The sequence below is a fragment of the Rhinoraja longicauda genome, chromosome 3 (genome assembly GCF_053455715.1).
Source record: "Rhinoraja longicauda isolate Sanriku21f chromosome 3, sRhiLon1.1, whole genome shotgun sequence".
Classification (NCBI taxonomy): Eukaryota; Metazoa; Chordata; class Chondrichthyes; order Rajiformes; family Arhynchobatidae; genus Rhinoraja; species Rhinoraja longicauda.
In genome coordinates this window covers 8,530,558-8,550,791 of record NC_135955.1, presented here as the reverse complement: position 1 = coordinate 8,550,791, position 20,234 = coordinate 8,530,558, and the positions used below count along the sequence as shown (strand labels likewise).

General features: G+C 46.3%; 1 protein-coding gene across 20 annotated transcripts in view; it reads right to left on the bottom strand.

The window, feature by feature from the left end:
• The window catches only part of LOC144611956 (adhesion G protein-coupled receptor L3-like), a 662,323-nt gene that overhangs the window by 112,161 nt on the left and 529,928 nt on the right, over positions 1-20,234 (bottom strand). For all 20 annotated transcript variants that reach the window (XM_078431406.1, XM_078431434.1, XM_078431415.1 and 17 more), the window contains 2 exons: positions 17,608-17,711; positions 13,625-13,810 (listed from right to left, as the gene is read on the bottom strand). In XM_078431406.1, coding sequence (XP_078287532.1) covers positions 13,625-13,810; positions 17,608-17,711 — 290 coding nt within the window. The remainder of the gene's footprint in view (positions 1-13,624; positions 13,811-17,607; positions 17,712-20,234) is intronic.

Below are 20,234 nucleotides of genomic sequence, written 5' to 3'. Positions count from 1 at the left end.
AAATATAAAGGTGTATAAATAGTCTTAGAATAAAGGGGAGGCCGTTTAAAACTGAGGTGAGAAGGAACTTTTTCACCCAGAGAGTTGTGAATTTGTGGAGTCCTCCGCCACAGAGGGCAGCGGAGGCCAAATCACTGGATGGATTTAAGAGAGAGTTAGATAGAGCTCTAGGGGGTAATGGAATCAAGGGATATGGGGAGAAGGCAGGCACGGGTTACTGATTGTGGATGATCAGCCATGATCACAATGAATGGCGGTGCTGGCTCGAAGGGCCGAATGGCCTCCTCCTGCACCTATTTTCTATGTTTCTATGTATTCTCCAGAGGCAGGTCCAATTGAATCATCCACCTCAACCAGTGCATTCCTTATCAACCGTGACTAAAAGGTTTAAAGCAAAAAAATGTTGAAAAATGTGCATGATTGAAAATATGTAAAAGATATTGGAGATACTTAAAGAAGCTGGAGCTGGTCTATCATAATCTGTTGTTCAGGTTCAACATAGCAAGACTAATGCTCTGTCTTTGCAACCTCTGCACACATCCCTCCAGAGTTTTGTAAATGTAAACAAGAGCCACTTAATCCTTTTCTCTCCTTGGTACACCATTTTTTCTTGCGCACGTTAAAAACGGACTCAGTAATTGCAACGACAGGAGATTGAAGGCTCCATTATAAGTTGCCCGTTGCGAGGAGATTACGAAGAGTTTCAAACATAGGCGGATGGGATAAAACTTTAATCCAATTAATGCACTGAGCAAGGGACACAATTTCCTTCCATTTCCCTGCGCCTGATGATGCAAAAGAGGTTTACTGCAATGAATAGTCAAAGCAAGTCAAGTGTTCCTTTGAAGCCTCCCTGGAGATCATAGTTAAAAAGTTGTTGGTTCGGTGGAAATTCCACTTCATACCACGGACGGAATGTCAACACATTTGCTGGTGCACCAAACACTTTGGTCTGCTGCTTGGCACCAGCTGATATGGTATGGTAGAACTTGATTTATCCCAGGAGGGAAATTAGACAATAGACAATAGGTGCAGGAGGAGGCCATTCGGCCCTTCGAGCCAGCACCGCCATTCAATGTGATCATGGCTGATCATTCTCAATCAGTACCCCGTTCCTGCCTTCTCCCCGTACCCCCTGACTCCGCTATCCTTAAGAGCTCTACCTAGCTCTCTCTTGAATGCATTCAGAGAATTGGCCTCCACTGCCTTCTGAGGCAGGGAATTCCACAGATTCACAACTCTCTAAATTGGGCTAAATTGGTTTGTCCTGTACGGGACAGCCCTTGTCCCGTATTAGGCCCGGGGTTGGGGAGGGGGTGCTGTAGGCCTGGATGCGCAGGCCCGGACACTGTAGGCCCGGAGGCTCGGGAGCTGCCTAATGGAAGTTGCCTAGCAACCCCCCTCCCAGCCCGGGCGCACGCCATTGTTGGAGCGGGAGCACGTGGCCGCTGGCTGGCTGGCTGAGGTCACGTGGGGCACGGGGCGGTGACGTCACCTTTTTTCCCTTATTTGGGAGTGAGAAAGTTGGCAATCCTATTGACGGCACAGACGCTGAGGGGCGAAGGGCCTTTTCCTGTGCTGTGCTGTTCCATGTTGTGGATGGGGATGAGCTGTTGTAGCTCTGCTTCCACCAGCTGCAATCCTCGGACTCATGTAGAACCTACTGCGCTTTACAACGATGCAACAAACTCCGTGGCGGAAATGTTGCGGGAAGCCGTTGTTAAACAGGGCTGTGCATTTGGATCGAACAATCTCTTTTTTTGGGCCATGAAACCTTCTCCTCCGCCGCTGTGTAATTTGGATTGGAACTGAGCTATTCAGTTGCAGTTTGGCAGGTTTTGTCAGCCATTAGGCACCAAAGTGTCCCTCACCTCTCACCTGCAGAGAGCCGGTGTTTGTGAGGGCGTGATGAGGGTTGAAGATTGCCACAGTGATGTAGAGCACGACCAGCAGTTTAGTTTAGCTTAGTTTGGAGATACCGTGGGGAAACAGGCCCTTCGGCCCATCGAGTCTGCACCGACCTGCGATTCTCGCACATTAACACTATCCGCCACACACTAGGGACAATTTACATTTATACCAAGCCAATCAACCTACAAGCCTCTACGTTGTTGGAGTGCGGGAGGACACGGTGGCGCAGCGGTAGAGTTGCTGCCTGACAGCGAATGCAGCGCCGGAGACTCAGGTTCGATCCTGACCACGGGCGCCGTCTGTACGGAGTTTGTGCGTTCTCCCCGTGACCTGCGTGGGTTTTCTCCGAGATCTTCGGTTTCCTCCCACACTCCAAAGACGTGCAGGTTTGTAGGTTAATTGACTGGGTAAATGTAAAAATTGTCCCTAGTGTGTGTAGGGACAGTGTTAATGTGCGGGGATCGCTGGGCGGCGCGGACTCGGTGGGCCGAAGGGCCTGTTTCTGCGCCGAATCGCTAAATCTAAAAAGAAAATCTCAGAGAAAACGCACGCGGTCACAGGGAGAACGTACAAAACTCCGTGCAGACAGCGCCCACAGTCGGGATCGAACCCGGGACTCCGGCGCTGCAAGGCAGCAACTCTACCGCTGCGCCACCGTTCTCTGGATGGGACAGAGTGAAAGCCTCTCTCACATTCGCTCATCATCTGAGGCAGAACAAGGGAAGCCAGTGAAAGCTCCACATCCAAGACTGTGGTATTTTGAGTCTTGTCTGTAATGGGGAAAGCAACATTTCTGTTGTGTGTCCCCCCCCCCCCCCCCCCCCCCCCCACTTGAAAAATAAGTCTCCTTATGGGTAGCGAAATCCAATGTCAGAGCAAATGTTGTTTTTTTTAAAAGAAAGGGTTTGACAGCCACTGCCAATGTGTGGCCCATCGGGTTGTCAGCGGCAGTATTCATCCATAACAGGCTGTCTTGCAAAGGCAGCTCTCTCCTCATCATATCATATCATATATATACAGCCGGAAACAGGCCTTTTCGGCCCTCCAAGTCCGTGCCGCCCAGCGATCCCCGCTCATTAACACTATCCTACACCCACTAGGGACAATTTTTACATTTACCCAGCCAATTAACCTACATACCTGTACGTCTTTGGAGTGTGGGAGGAAACCGAAGATCTCGGAGAAAACCCACGCAGGTCACGGGGAGAACGTACAAACTCCTTACAGTGCAGCACCCGTAGTCAGGATCGAACCTGAGTCTCCGGCGCTGCATTCGCTGTAAAGCAGCAACTCTACCGCTGCGCCACCGTGCCGCCCTCTCTCGACTATTCCCTAAAGATAACTAACGGTGTGGTGCATGGTCATAAAAGCACCGATGGGCTAAGGATTCCATCGCTGTGACATCTGGGTGTCCCAGTTCATCATTCACAGTAGACGAGGGTGAGGGTGCAGCATGTAATTGGGAAAACAAGGGCATTAGACAATAGACAATAGACAATAGGAGCATGCTATCTTATGCTTCCAGGAGAATGGAATGAATAGGGAGCTAGAAGAACAGCACCTCATATTCCACTTGGGTGGCTTTAAAACCCAAAGGCGTGAACGTTGGATTATCCGATTTGTGCTAACCCCTCACTCCCACCCTACATGTCCTTTCTTCCCACCTCCCAACCTATGTCCTACCTGGACTCACACCTGTTTCACCCCTCCCCTTATATTCCTAACTCTGGCCTCGCAATTTGCAACTCTTCCATCCTTTTGTCTCACACCGTTTTTTTGGCCCCTAGTCAAGTCAAGTTTATTTGTCACATACACATACACGATGTGCAGTGAAATGAAAGTGGCAATGCCTGCGGATTGTGCACAAAAAAGAATTATAGTTACAGCATATAAATAAAGTTAATAGGTTACTATAGTGTAGACAAAAATTTAGTCTCTGGAGTTATAAAAGTTGACAGTCCTGATGGCCTGTGGGAAGACCATCTCATCCTCTCCGTTTTCACAGCGTGACAGCGGAGGCGTTTGCCTGACCGTAGCATCTGGAACAGTCCGTTGCTGGGGTGGCAGGGGTCCCTCATGATCTTGCTTGCTCTGGATCTGCACCTCCTGATGTATAGGTCCCGCAGGGGGACGAGTGTAGTTCCCATGGTGCGTTCTGCTGAACGCACTACTCTCTGCAGGGCCATCCTGTCCTGGGCAGAGCTGTTCCCAAACCAGACTGTGATGTTGCCGGACAGGATGCTCTCTACAGCCCCAGAGTAGAAGCAATGAAGGATCCTCAGAGACACTGTCTAAGGTGGTAAAGGCGCTGCTTTGCCTTACCCACCAGTGGGGCAATGTCAGATCCTCTGTGATGCGGACGCCCAAGATTTTAAAACTGCTCACCCTATCCTCTGACCTTTGTCCTACCATCTGCCTATCTAAACCCTCCCCCCCTCGCCTGTGTTCACCTATGACCTTCCACCCTTTGTCCTGTCCCTCCAAGCTTCCTTTAATGATGTTTCGGTTTGACATTCTGCTCCCATCATCATCAGACCATATGACATAGGTGCTGAATTAGGCCAGTTGGCCCATCGAAACTGCTTTGCCATTATGGCTGATTTATTTCCCCTCTCGACCCCATTATCCTGCCTTCTTCCTGTCGCCTTTGATACCCTTACTAACTGCGAACCTATCAATCTGTTTAATGACGCTCGCATTCGATTCAGCAGGGTGGACCTTAATGTGTTTCTTTCTCCGATCATCTGCCTCATTATACATTGGGCTTGGATATTATTACATTTTTCTGTAGCTCCGATCCATCAATGACTTCTGCTAATGAAAAATGTTACTGCCTTGTGTTACAAAATAACTTAAAAAGCTTTAAATCTATGTCATTCAGGTGAACACACTGGTTTTCTGTTGATTGGAATGAAATGGCGCTTGTTTTAATATCTACTTCAGATGAAGATTAAAAATCTTATAAACATAAAATTATATGATGTAAAATATAAAATTTAAATCTTATCAACATAAATGCATGAAAAAGAAATTGTGATTTCTAAGTGGTGAAAACCAATTTCATTCTGTGGTGCGTTTTAGATATTGGTTATCATTCTGCGATGAGTATTTTGAATAACTACCTGGTGCACTGTTTTAAGATAGTTATCACCTATCCAAATTATTCAAAACAAAACTCAGGCGGTTACAAAGAGCTGGAAGGCCAATCTTCTGCCAATGGGATAGAAAATCAAAGACAAAACATTTTAAATTGCAAAACTGTTCATTCCTACCCCTGTAATTTTTGTTTCTAGAAGCTTTAACATTTTGAGATAAAGAGTTTTTCCACTAGAGGTGGTGGGTGCTTCTGGGTAGAGAGAGCCCTGTACATTGCCCAGTCTTCATGTTGGCCGACTTTGAAATGCTAGATATTTGGAAGAGCATCTTTATTTCCCTTGCTGCCAGAGCACAAAATAGTTTACTACAAACCCTATTATTAATGGATAGTGCTAAATTCTGCACTCCCACTTGTCTTTCACAAAGCTAAACAGATCGCCTTATGCAGCACCTCCTCGGGATTAAAATTCTCGCCCATGGTATTGAGCTTTGCTCCGTGATAAGTACGGTGACCACATAATGGAAAATCTATATAAAATTCAAAGCCATAAGGAATAGAAGTAGAATTAGGCCCATCAAGTCCACTACGCCATTCAATCATGGCTGATCTATCTCTCCCTCCTAACCCCATTCTCCTGCCTTCTCCCCATAACCTCTGACTCCCGTACTAATCAAGAATCTACCTATCCCTGCCTTAAACATATCCACTGACTTGGCCTCCACAGCCTTCTGTGGCGAAGTATTCCACAGATTCACCACCCTCTGACTAAATAAATTTCTCCTCATCTCCTTCCTGAAACATAGATACATAGAAAATAGGTGCAGGAGTAGGCCATTCGGCCCTTCGAGCCTGCACCGCCATTCACTATGATCATGGCTGATCATCCAACTCAGTATCCCGTACCTGGCTTCTCTCCATACCCCCTGATCCCTTTAGCCACAAGGGCCACATCGAACTCCCTCTTAAATAGAGCCATTGAACTGGCCTCAACTACCTTCTGTGGCAGAGAATTCCACAGATTCACCACTCTCTGTGTGAAAAAAAAAACGTTCTCATCTCGGTCCTAAAAGACTTCCCCCTTATCCTTAAACTGTGACCCCTTGTTCTGGACTTCCCCAACACCGGGAACAATCTTCCTGCATCGAGCCTGTCTGTTCTGTGCTTAACCCTTCTGTTACGAAGTTAATATTCAGGGCTCCTCGAACAGGAGACACGGTGGTGCAGAGCCAGAGACCGAGGTTTGATCCCGACGAAGGGCACTGTCTGTACGGAGTTTGCACGTTCTCCCTCTGACTGTGTGGGTTTCCTCCGGGGGCTCCAGTTTCCTCCCACACACCAAGTCCGCCCAGGTTTGTATGTTAATTGTCTTCGGTAAAACATTATCAATTGTCCCTTTGTGTATAGGATAGTGTCAGTATGCGGGGTAATCGCTGGTCGGCGTGGACTCGGTGGGCCGAAGGGCCTCTTTCCACCCCATATCTCTAGTCTAAAGTAAAGTCTAAAAAAGGCGAGACTCTGAAAGTCTATTTCAGCGGCACTTCCTTCTGCAAAGTCCAGCAGCTCCAACGTTAGTTAAACCTGGTCTTACTATTCAAATGATTCTTTGTAACCAACAACGGAAAATTGCTCACATGTCGGTCATGATGTGACTGATCAATGCACTCTCGGGAAGAAATCAAATCCAGATCTCTCTATCGCACTCTGAGCCCTGCAAACCTCACCATGTGGAGGCTATTTACTACGTTAGTTTAGTTGAGTTTAGAGATACAGTGTAGCAACAGGCCCTTCGGCCCGCCAAGTCTGCGCTGAACAATTATCAACAATAATTCTACCCTACACACTAAGGACAGTTTACAGAGGTCAATTAACCTGCACGTCTTTAAAATGTGGGAGGAAACCAGAGCATCTGGAGAAAACCCACGTGATCTTAGGGAGAACGTGCAAACTCCAGCACCTGTAGCCAGGATCGAACCTGGGCCTCTGGTGATGGAGCGACTAGGCTTGTATACACTGGAATTTAGAAGGATGAGAGGGGATCTTATCGAAACGTATAAGATTATTAAGGGGTTGGACACGTTAGAGGCAGGAAACATGTTCCCAATGTTGGGGGAGTCCAGAACCAGGGGCCACAGTTTAAGAATAAGGGGTAGGCCATTTAGAACGGAGATGAGGAAAAACCTTTTTCAGTCAGAGAGTTGTAAATCTGTGGAATCCTCTGCCTCAGAAGGCAGTGGAGGCCAATTCTCTGAATGCATTCAAGAGAGAGCTAGATGGAGCTCTTAAGGATAGCGGAGTCAGGGGGTATGGGGAGAAGGCAGGAACGGGGCACTGATTGAGAATGATCAGCCATGATCACATTGAATGGCGGTGCTGGCTCGAAGGGCCGAATGGCCTCCTCCTGCACCTATTGTCTATTGATGTAAGGCAACAACTCTACCGCTACGCCACCGTGCCTCACATTAGAAAGCTCCCATGATGGAGTTGCTGATATGGCATTTTGATATTCAAACTAATTGTTTTATTAAAAATGATGTCAAGATACCAAATGATTATTAATAATGCAGTCATGGAAATATATTTTTTTACCCCCAGCAGCTTAATTTACTTTGGCATTTTGCCCAAACTAGTCAACTTTTCTAAAATTATATTTTTCGGTTCATGTCAGCTCATTTAGGAAGCCCACAAATGAATTTTATGTGAATGGATTAAGCAACAAACGTCACAGGAAATTAAATTCTTAGAGCTAATCCACATCAGTGATTAAAGATGAATTTGAGTGTATTATTGCAATACCAAAGGCCTTCTCATGTCAGTGTAATATAACAGCTCCGAGCCAGACACAACCTTCATTTACAGCTAAACCTGCTAAGGTGCTTCAGAGAAGCAATATCAAGAAAACTCTAAAGAGTGTGCCATGTTAGCAGACATTAGTGGGCAATGACAATAGACAATAGACAATAGACAATAGGTGCAGGAGTAGGCCATTCAGCCCTTCGAGCCGGCACCGCCATTCAATGCGATCATGGCTGATCACTCTCAATCAGTACCCCGTTCCTGCCTTCTCCCCATACCCCCTCACTCCGCTATCCTAAGAGCTCTATCCAGCTCTCTCTTGAAAGCATCCAACGAACTGGCCTCCACTGCCTTCTGAGGCAGAGAATTCCACACCTTCACCACTCTCTGACTGAAAAAGTTCTTCCTCATCTCCGTTCTAAATGGCCTACCCCTTATTCTTAAACTGTGGCCCCTTGTTCTGGACTCCCCCAACATTGGGAACATGTTTCCTGCCTCTAATGTGTCCAATCCCCTAATTATCTTATACGTTTCAATAAGATCCCCCCTCATCCTTCTAAATTCCAGTGTATACAAGCCCAATCGCTTCAGCCTTTCAACATACGACAGTCCCGCCATTCCGGGAATTAACCTAGTGAACCTACGCTGCACGCCCTCCATAGCAAGAATATCCTTCCTCAAATTTGGAGACCAAAACTGCACACAGTACTCCAGGTGCGGTCTCACCAGGGCCCGGTACAACTGTAGAAGTGGGGGCTTGAATTTGTTTAAAACGATATAGACCGATGGAACATCTGAAGAGAACAAAGTAAACAGATAGAGAAGTGTAACAAGTTAATCCTACTGTGTCGGAAGGAACTGCAGATGCTGGTTTAAACAAAAGATAGTCACAAAATGCTGGAGTAACTCAACAGCTTCTCTGGAGAAAAGGAATAGGAGACGTTTCGGGTCGAGACCCTTCTTCAGACTGAGAGTCAGGGGAAAGGGAAATAAGGGATATAGACGGTGATATAAAGAGATATAGAACAAATGAATGAAATATGTGCAAAAAAAGTAACAATGATAAAGGGAACAGGCTGTGGCCTTGGTGAATATAAGAAAATAACTGCAGATGCTGGTACAAATCGAAGGTATTTATTCACAAGATGCTGGAGTAACTCAGCAGGTCAGGCAGCATCTCAGGAGAGAAGGAATGGGTGGCGTTTCGGGTCGAGACCCTTCTTCAGACTGATCAAATGGTGAAAATGAGTTACAGTCACGTATGGTTGAATCAGAATCCTACAGAATCCATCAGTCTGAAGAAGGGTCCCGACCTGAAACATCAACTATCTATGTTCCCCAGGGATGCTGTCTGACCTGCTGAGTTACTCCAGCATCTTGTGTCTTTCCTTGATAAACCAACATTTGCAGTTCCTTGTTTCAACCTACTGTTTATAATTTGACAGTTGAAGGTGTGGAGAGACCAGCAGGACAAGGATTGGAAGGGCACAGAATTTGAGAGGGAGATAACAGAGAAAGGAGAGGTTTGAAAGGACTTTAAAGACATTGTTCATCTGGGGGGTTGCATGCTGGACTGATAGGTAAAGGGATCTTGATCCAGGTTTAGAGCATCATAACAGGAGTTCAGATAATGACAAATGGATGGAGCGTGGTATGAGAGAGATAGACACAAAATACTGGAGTAAAGACTGGAGCGACTAGGCTTGTATACACTGGAATTTAGAAGGATGAGAGGAGATCTTATCGAAACGTATAAGATTATTAAGGGGTTGGACACGTTAGAGGCAGGAAACATGTTCCCAATGTTGGGGGAGTCCAGAACAAGGGGCCACAGTTTAAGAATAAGGGGTAGGCCATTTAGAACTGAGATGAGGAAAAACTTTTTTAGTCAGAGAGTTGTGAATCTGTGGAATTCTCTGCCTCAGAAGGCAGTGGAGGCCAATTCTCTGAATGCATTTAAGAGAGAGCTAGATAGAGCTCTTAAGGATAGCGGAGTCAGGGGGTATGGGGAGAAGGCAGGAATGGGGTACTGATTGAGAATGATCAGCCATGATCACATTGAATGGCAGTGCTGGCTCGAAGGGCCGAATGGCCTCCTCCTGCACCTTTTGTCTATTGTCTATTGTGACAGGCAGCATCTCTGGAGAGAAGGAATGGGCGACCTTTCGGGTCGAGGTCCTTCTTCAGACTGATCAGAAACGTCACCCATTCCTTCTGTCCAGAGATGCTGCCTGTCCCGCTGAGTTACTCCAGCACCTTGTGTCTATCTTCGATTTAAACCAGCATCTGCAGTTCTTTCCTACGCATGATATGAGAGAGGCTGGCCCCGAATGGGGAGGGCGGGAGGCAGGTGGGATGTGAGGATTTGCAGCAGCAGGTAATTGAATAGGTTACATTTGTGATGGTGCCAATATATAATCCAGTGCTCCTCTTCAGATATCACGCTGAGTTTGATACCTGGAAACAGCTTAGTTCCATTGGTGCCAGTGCAGTGGGTACAATCCATGGCTCAAGAGACAGAGAGTGGGAAGATGAAGTGAAGGCAGAGGTGTCAGGTGTTTCAGCATGTTATCGGGAGAAATCTTCTGCTCATTGAACATGGTAGTTGAGAGGCAGAGAATGGTCTGAGAGGGATGGTGGTGAGGTGAAGCTAGATGTCCTAAGAACCCATGGATTTATGTGGAGGGAGGAACTGCAGATGTTAGATTCAGCTCTGAGGGCTAAAGGTAGCGCAGTGGTAGAGTTGCTGCTTTACAGCGAATGCAGCGCCGGAGACTCAGGTTCGATCCTGACTACGGGTGCTGCACTGTAAGGAGTTTGTACGTTCTCCCTGTGACCTGTGTGGGTTTTCTCCGAGATCTTCGGTTTCCTCCCACACTCCAAAGACGTACAGGTATGTAGGTTAATTGGCTGGGTAAATGTAAAAAAATTGTCCCTAGTGGGTGTAGGATAGTGTTAATGTACGGGGATCGCTGGGCGGCACGGACTTGGTGGGCCAAAAAGGCCTGTTTCCGGCTGTATATATATGATATGATATGATATGATATGAATCAAGGTTTATGGGGAAAAGCAGGAATGGGGCACTGATTTTAGATGATCAGCCATGATCATATTGAATGGCAGCGCTGACTCGAAGGGCCGAATGGCCCACTCCTGCACCTATTTTTCTATGTTTCTAGGCGCATTCCCAATCTCGTTGTACCCCTGTACAATGACAATAAAGATATATTGTATTGTATTGTATTGTATTGGTTCAAACCAAAGATAAGACACAAAAACCTGGAGTAACTCAGCGGGACAGGCAGCAACTTGGAGAGAAGATTCCAGGGAGGATTCTCTCCAGAGATGCTACCTGTCCTAGGAAAAAAACCTGCAAATGCTGGTTTAAATCGAAGGTAGACACAAAATGCTGGAGTAACTCAGCGGGTCAGGCAGCATCACAAAATGATGATCAGTCTGAAGAAGGGTCTCGACCCCAAACGTCTCCCATTCCTTCTCTCCCGAGATGCTGCCTGATCCGCTGAGTTACTCCAGCATTTTGTGTCTACCTTTGATGCTACCTCTCCTGCTGAGTTACTCCAGCTTTTTGTGTCTATCTCGGATTTATGTGGAGACTAACTCAGTTTTCAGCTGACGTTACCAAGAGCCAGCATGAACATGCAACATTGGAGAGGCCCAAGGATAAATCCATGTGTTGATGCCAGACATTGGTAATGAATGAGCAGAATGGCCTAACTTAGCAGGCGATTCTGTAGCCACAACTGAACAGATAAGTTTGGTTTAATTTATTGTCACTTGTACGGTGAAAAGCTTTTCCGATTCGTACGAAAATCCGGCAAATATGTCCTCCCCTTTGCAAGTGAAGAGGGCGGCACGGTGGCGCAGCGGTAGAGTTGCTGCCTTACAGCGAATGCAGCGCCGGAGACTCAGGTTCGATCCTGACTACGGGCGCCGTCTGTACGGAGTTTGTATGTTCTCGCTGTGACCTGTGTGGGTTTTCTCCGAGATCTTCGGTTTCCTCCCACACTCCAAAGACGTGCAGGTATGTAGGTTAATTGACTGGGTAAATGTAAAAATTGTCCCTAGTGTGTGTAGGATAGTGTTAATGTGCGGGAACGCTGGGCGGCGCGGACTCGGTGGGCCTAAGGGCCTGTTTCCGCGCTGTATCTCTAAATCTAAAAAAAAATCTAATAGAGAGGTGTTAGAGAACCAAATAGTACTCAGTGTGTCAAAGGCTGTGGATTGGTCAAAAGAGGTCGAAAATTGAATGGATTTCAATAAAAATTTTGTTCTTGGAAGTTAAAACTAACTTTTATGTAGGAAAGAATGTTTTTAATTGTGCTTAAATAGGGGATCAAAAGAATTTATAAAGAAAATTGAAATAAACCTAAAATTCAAAAAGCAGTGCAAGGCTTTGCAGATGGCCAGAGAAAAATACTACTCCACAAGGTAAAAAACCGAAGGTTAAACTTTTCAACGAAGTATATAAAGTTCCGAACGTAGGGCAGTACAAACGGGTCCCCAGTAATTCTGCAGGATTTGTTCAGACTTATATTGAAAATATTTATCCGTCACCCAACATAACGACCACAAAGACGTGAAATATGAGGCCAACAGTGGCTCCCTCTGCATCATCCGCCCCATGTCCCAATTGTCCCATCCACGTCAATGGGAATCTGAAGAAAGGACGCTGGAAAGTGTCGATCAACCATATTAGATCGCCTTCACTATATCTATCACCGCGCTTATTATGCCTGCTGCACATTCCACATGCGGTCCAGTCCGGATCTTCATCCCCACCTGGACTATGTAAGCTGCCTTCCACCGTCTCACAGCAGACTTGATGCTGACTACGGAGACGATAGCATGTAATGTTTCCTCCGCTTGTGTTACAATAAAGACCATGAGTTGTTACTCCAGTGTATGGGTTTGATTTAACAACATGGTGTCAGAAGTTTTGGACCCTTTGCTCGCCTAGTTTGGTTCCGGTTTATTTTAGCGAGTTTTTTTTCTGTTCTCTTTTTGTTATCTCACTATTTGCTGCTTCGTTTCGCGAGCCCGATCCGCTCGTATTTGATGGCGACCTCGCTGAGCGTTGGCGCATCTTCGAAGAGGACTTCAACGTATATATCCGTGCAGCACAGCATACAACACTGAAAAAGTCTGGTCTACCCCAACAGCTGCTGACGACATTCTACCGCTGCACCATAGAGAGCATCCTAACGCATGGCATCCCTGTGTGGTACCTCAGCTGCACGGAGGCAGAAAGGAAAGCTCTTCAGCGGGTAGTTCGTAGAGCTCAGAGGACCATCGGAACACAGCTACCAGACTTGGAGGGCATCTACAACACACGATGCCTCAGAAAAGCCACCAGCATCCACAAAGACTCTTCACACCCCTGCAACAGTCTGTTCGAACTCCTTCCATCGGGCAGACGATACAAGGCCTTCTACGCCCGCACCTCCAGACTCAGGAACAGCTTCATCCCCAGGGCCATAGCTGCCATGAACTGGTCCTGCTGAGCCGGATGGTCACATCGCACAGTGAACCGGCACAGATCTACTTGCACTTTATTCTGTCTTAAAACTGTTACAATTTGTTTCGTTGGGTTGTTGTTGTTTAAACTAACTAAATGATTGCATCGTATGGGAGGTGCATTCCCAATCTCGTTGTACCCCTGTACAATGACAATAAAGATATATTGTATTGTATTGTATTGTATTGTATTGTATTGTATTGTATGCTGCACCACCAGAAATTCGTGCAAACGGAAAGGGAATTCTGAGCGGGGCGGGCGGGCGGGCGGGCGGGCGGGTTTCTCACCTTGTTCAGGCTCCGAGCGGCACTGTCTTTCCCACCTGGAGTGAGATTACGAAGTTGCCGGTTGAGCAAATCCACTAATTGTTCCATGAGTTTAACGGAGAACAAAATGTCCCCCGCGTGAATCAGGCTTTTTGTCTTCTCTGCAAGCTCTCGAGCGATGTTGGCAGCAGTCTCACCAGATCGAACCTGAGGTTTAAAAATAAAGGCAATTTGTTTTTTTTTGTTGTTTTTTTTTGAAAAGGTAGATTTTCTTTACTTTTCATTGAACGTGGTTGTAAATCAACTCATCGTGTCGCCAACGAGGCCACAATCGTATAGCGCTGGCCTTCAGTGTCACAAGTGCTGTTTTAAATCAGCTGGGCCAAGCTGCCCGTATTGAAGGAGAAAGGTTTTCAGCAAAGGAGACCCATAAATCCTCTCTATATATATATATCCACACCGTCAAAACCACCACGCGACTCACCCTCAGGAGAACCGATCGAAAAGCTATCCGAATCATTGTGCAAACAAGAAATAGAAAGAAGGAACTACAGGTGGAGGTTTACAAAAAAACCCACACAAAGTGCTGGAGGTTCTCAGAGGGTAAGGCAGCATCTTTGGAGAACATGGTGACGTTTCAAGCTCTCTGAAGAGGGCTTGACCTGAAATGTCACTTATCCATGTTCTTCGGAGATGGTGCCTGGCCCACAGATTTATCCCGGCACTCTGTGTCTCATAAGGTCATTAGGAGTAGAATCAGGCCATTTGGCCCATCAAGTCTACTCTGCCATTCAATCATGGCTGATCTATCTATCCCTCCTAACCCTATTCCCCTGCCTGCTCCCCATAGCCTCTGAAACCTTGAATGGATGTTAGCTGTGAATGAAAAGCAAGTAACTACAATTAAGAAAATGCAAAGTAAGCTATTTAAATCACTTTTAATCCACCCCCCCCTTCAAAGGAATAGATAAGGTACGGTATCTACTACGCACAGTAGAGTAGGGGAATCGAGAACCAGAGAACATAGGGTTAAGGTGAGGGGAGAAAGATTTAACAGGGACCTGAGGAGTAACTTTTTTTTACACAAACGATGGTAGGTGTATGGAACGAGCTGCCTGAGGAGGTAGTTGAGGCAGGTACTATCGCAAAGTTTAAGAAACATTTGAACTGTTACATGGATAAGATAGGTTTTGAGGAATATGGGCCAAACGCAGGCAGGTGGGGCAAGTGTAGATGGGACATGTTGGGCCGGTGTAGGCAAGTTGGGCCTGTTTCTAGGTTCTATGACTGCCCCCCTCACTATCTCTTCTCAGAAGAGAGAAATTCTACCTAGCTGGTTAAGATAGAAGCTTAGATTGTACTTGAAGATTGGTTAGTCGGGTCTTGAACCTTGTTTCTTTTTACAGCGCCCGTTTTTAACGAGATTGCTAATAGGCGTAAAGCCATGATGGACATTTTGTCCATCCTAACAAATTACATTATCTGGCCATAGCTTTTGAGGCTTCACTGTACACCAATCGGTTCCAACATTCTTTGTTGTGAATCCTAAGAAATAGAAACAGGATTAGGCCCTGAAGTCACCCAGAGCATTGCCTGCATTCAATAAGATCGAGTGTAGAAAGGAACTGCAGATGCTGGTTTACACCGAAGATCGACACAAAATGCTGGAGTAACTCAGCGGGACGGGCAGCATCTCTGGAGAGAAGGAATGGGTGACGTTTCGGGTCGAGACCCATCTTCAGACTGAGAGTCAGGGGAGAGGGAGACAGAGAGATGTGGAAGGGTAAGGTGTGAAAACGAGAGATCAAAGGGGATGTAGCTCAAGGAAAAAGTAGAATGGATCATTGTTAGCTGAGGGGAAGGAGACAACGAGGCAGACAATCAGTAAAATTGAATCAGGAGAACAGTGAAACTAGTTGGGGGAGGCTTGGAGAGGGAGGGAGGGAGGGAAAGCAAGGAGGATTACTTGAAGTTAGAGAAGTTAATATTCATACTACTGGGTTTTAAACTGCCCAAAGCGAAATATGAGGTGCTGTTCCTCCAATTTGCATTGGGCCTCCACTCTGACAGGACAGAAAGGTCAGCATGGGAATGGGAGGGGGAGTTAAAATGTTTAGCAACCTGACCCACTGCCTGTCCCGCTGAGTTACTCCAACATTTTGTGTCTATCGTCAATAAGATCATGACTGATCAGATTGTACCCTCAATACTGCTTTCCTGTCTTCCGCAGTCCTCAAAGTCTAAATGTATCATTATATAAATAAACTAGAAATGTCTTGGCAATTTGAGGTTATAAGTTAATAAAGCAAAAACAATATTATATATAATTATTCACTGGAACATTTTCCTCGGAAAACACACACACATCAGAGCAAAGGCGTTGTTCCTGATTACAGCTTAACACAAGCAAAACAAACAAAAGCTCAACATTTCTTCATTTCAGTCACATCGTGTAGCCTGACCAACCTTCCTCCGTGTGTTTCAATAAATCATTGATCACATTGGTCTCTTCAGCAAACAAACTGAACTGACACAAATTGCACCACATTTTCACAAAAGCATGTGTGCAAAAAATAACCCGAACTAACAATTTCATGGTGAAAAGTCCCATCTGCCTTTCATTTTCCAATAAAAATGAATTTACAGCACCACTGCACATTACTAACATGCATTCAATACTCAACAAATAATTTAATTGCGACCCATCTTTATCTGAGGGAGAAAAACTGACTTTTATATTCTAATGCCTTTTTAACGCTGATGAATGTTTTGTAGCAAATTAACACTTTAAAATGCAGCCGGAGAGGAACTGAATGCGTCCAGATCTCCACAAAATGAAGTGTTTATGGTAAAGCTCATCAAGGTCATCCAGAGTACAGCAAACCATGACAAAACTTAAAGGGACCACACATCACGATGTCCTCAATTGCCTCCTCCTACACCCTCCAGTATCAGTGTGGGAGAACATGATGGTGCAACACTCAGCCATCTCATGTGCTGCTTAAGGCATGGACACAAACAGCTGGAGTAACTCAGCAGGACAGGCATCATCTCTGGAGAGGAGGAATGGGTGGCCTTTCGGGTCCAGACCCTTCTGAGTCTGCTGCTCACTCCGACCACGTTTCTCTTGCAATTTGGTTTAGTTCAGGTAAATGAAGTTTACTTTCGAGATACAGCGTGGAAACAGGCCCTTCGACCCACTGAGTCCGCGGTGCTGGCTCGAAGGGCCGAATGGCCTACTCCTGCACCTATTGTCTATTGACCAGCGATCACCCCGTTCACTAGTTCTATGTTGTCCCAGTTTTGCGTCCTACTCACTAGGGGCAATGCACAGAAACCAATTAACCTGCATGTCTTTGGAACGTGGGAGGAAACCGAGGCACCCGGAAAAATCCCGGGTCACAGTGAGAATGTACAAACACCCTGCAGACAGCACCCATAGATTTTAAGTTTTTTTTAAATTTAGAGATACAGCACGGAAACAGGCCCTTCGGCCCACCGAGTCCGTGCCGCCCAGCGATCCCCGCACATTAACACTATCCTACACACACTAGAGACAATTTTTACATTTGCCCAGCCAATTAACCTACAGACCTGTACGTCTTTGGAGTGTGGGAGGAAACCGAAGATCTCGGAGAAAACCCACGCAGGTCACGGGGAGAACGTACAAACTCCGTGCAGACGGCGCCCGTAGTCAGGATCGAACCTGAGTCTCAGGCGCTGCATTCGCTGTAAGGCAGCAACTCTACCGCTGCGCCACGGTGCCACCATATCAAACCCATATCTCCAGCACTATAAGGCAGCAATCTATCATGGTGATACTGTGCCACCTGTTTTCACAATGTATGCCCCCCCCTATCCCAGACAACAACCAGGTTCCATGCTGTTTTTCTTGACCGCGGTTGCATTAAAGACAGGACACAAATTCAGAAATGGTGGCTTCAGGCCAATGTCGTTCCTGGATAAATATTCTGACTTACTTTCTGATAAATCGTCTGACTTACTTTCTGAGACAGCAGGTTTATCCATGGTGAGCTGCAGTTACTCAGGTCTGGACCCAACGGATCCCAGTATCCTCCAGGTGACACGCAAGCATAGACCGCCATACCTGCAAACATCGAGAAAAACATGAACATAGAACACAGAACTGTACAGCACAGTGCTGAACCTTAGGCTCACAATGTCTGCATGCAACATAATGCCAAGGTAAACTAATCTCATTTACCTACACATGATCCATACCCGACCCGAAACGTCACCCATTAGTCTCGACCCGAAACGTCACCCATTCCTTCTCTCCTGAGATGCTGCCTGACCTGCTGAGTTACTCCAGCATTTTGTGAAATAATCCATAGCTTTATATTTCCTGCATACCTATATGCCCACCTAAAAGCCTCTTGAACACCACTATCTGCCTTCACCACCACCCCCTTTTTAAAAAAATCAAAAAATATTAAAATAATATATACAATACAATAAAACCAAAATGGAACCCACCACCATAATACAAGACAAACAATGAACTATTATACAACTATCTTACAATCCTTGTCCAGGATGCATTCCACCCCCCCTGCGGTGCCCAGCGGTCCCGGATATCCCCCAGGGTGCCCGTGGACAGCGCGTAGTCCCTCTCTAACGCCACCCGGGCGCGGGCGTAACCCCGGAAAAGGGGCAGGCAGCCGGCTCGGGCAGAGCCCTCTTCCGCCTGGCGCCGTGACTCGCGGATGGCCAGCTTGGTCAGACCCAGGAGCAACCCAACCAGGACATCTTCGGCCCTTACCCTCTCCCCGACGCACAGGGTGTCCAAAGATGAGGATGGTGGGTGAGAAGTGCAGCCAGAAGGCAAGGAGCAGCCCCTCTAGACAATGGAACAGGGGCTGCAACCTCACACACTCCATGTACACGTGGTACACAGACTCACACACTCCATATACACGTGGTGCACAGACTCACACACTCCATATACACGTGGTACACAGTCTCACACACTCCATATACACGTGGTACACAGACTCACACGCTCCATATACACGTGGTGCACAGACTCTTCCAGCTCGCAAAAGTGGCAGGCGGCTGGCGAGTCTGTGAACCGCGCACGACCACCCCTTGGCAGTGTGTTCATGGCACCCACCACGCTCTGTGGAAAAAAAAACTTCACCCGTCTCCTTTAAACTTTACCCTTCTCACCTTAAAGCTATGCTCTCTAATCTTTGACATTCCCACCCTGGGGAAAATAGTTCTGATTGACTATTAGAATAATATTATTAATACGAATATTATTATGCCTCCCATAATTGTACAGACTCCTGTTGGATCTCCCCTGAACCTCCGACGTTCCAGGGAAAGCAATCCAAGTTTGAGAGAGAGAGCATCGAAGTGTACACTTATAAATTTGCAATCACTATCCCTGTGCAAGCGACTGGATTCATTGTTTCACCACAGGCGGTGGGTCACAGTCTGTGGAGCATCATAATTCCACTCTCAGAGTAAAATGTACCGTATCATAAATTTAAAGATCACCATGCCACAAGCTCATCTGTCATCTATAAGATTATTAAGGGGTTGGACACGTTAGAGGCAGGAAACATGTTCCCAACGTTGGGGGAGTCCAGAACCAGGGGCCACAGTTTAAGAATAATGGGTAGGCCATTTAGAACGGAGATGAGGAAAAACTTTTTGAGTCAGGGAGTTGTGAATCTGTGGAATTCTCTGCCTCAGAAGGCAGTGGAGGCCAAGTCTCTGAATGCATTCAAGAGAGGCAAGATAGAGCTCTTAAGGATAGCGGAGTCAGGGGGTATGGGGAGAAGGTAGGAACGGGGTACTGATTGAGAATGAGCCATGATCACATTGAATGGTGGTGCTGGCTCGAAGGGCCGAATGGCCTACTCCTGCACCTATTGTCTATTGTCTATCTACAATAGGAAAAATAAATTATAGTCTGTTGACTTTTAGAAGATGTATTTACAATGTTTAAAGTATTACGTATTTTGCGTCCTTTCCCAGTTTTAACGTGTTTTGTTTAGTGTTCTGTATGTTTATTGATAATTTTTCCAATACAGTACCTATTTAATGGTTCATTGGTATCTTATTCACCCAACCCCCACCCCCTTACACATTGGCGTAGCAGTCGAGCTGCTGCCTTACAGCAGCAGAGATCCGGGTTCGATCCTGACTAGAGGTGCTGTCTGAATGGAGTTTGTCTGTTCTTCCCGTGACCGCGTGGTTATTTTTTTTCAGGTGTTTTTTGAGGTCTTCCCACACTCCAAAGATAGACAATAGATAATAGACAATAGACAATAGGTGCAGGAGGAGGCCATTCGGCCCTTCGAGCCAGCACCGCCATTCAATGTGATCATGGCTGATCATTCTCAATCAGTACCCCGTTCCTGCCTTCTCCCTATACCCCCTGACTCCGCTATCCTTAAGAGCTCTATCCAGCTCTCTCTTGAATGCATTCAGAGAATTGGCCTCCACTGCCTTCTGAGGCAGAGAATTCCACAGATTCACAACTCTCTGACTGAAAAAGTTTTTCCTTTGTACAGGGTTATAATTTACAGATGTACAGGTTTATAGCTTAATTGGGTTTGGTAAGTTGGAATATATATTGTCCCCAGTGTGTAGGGTGGTG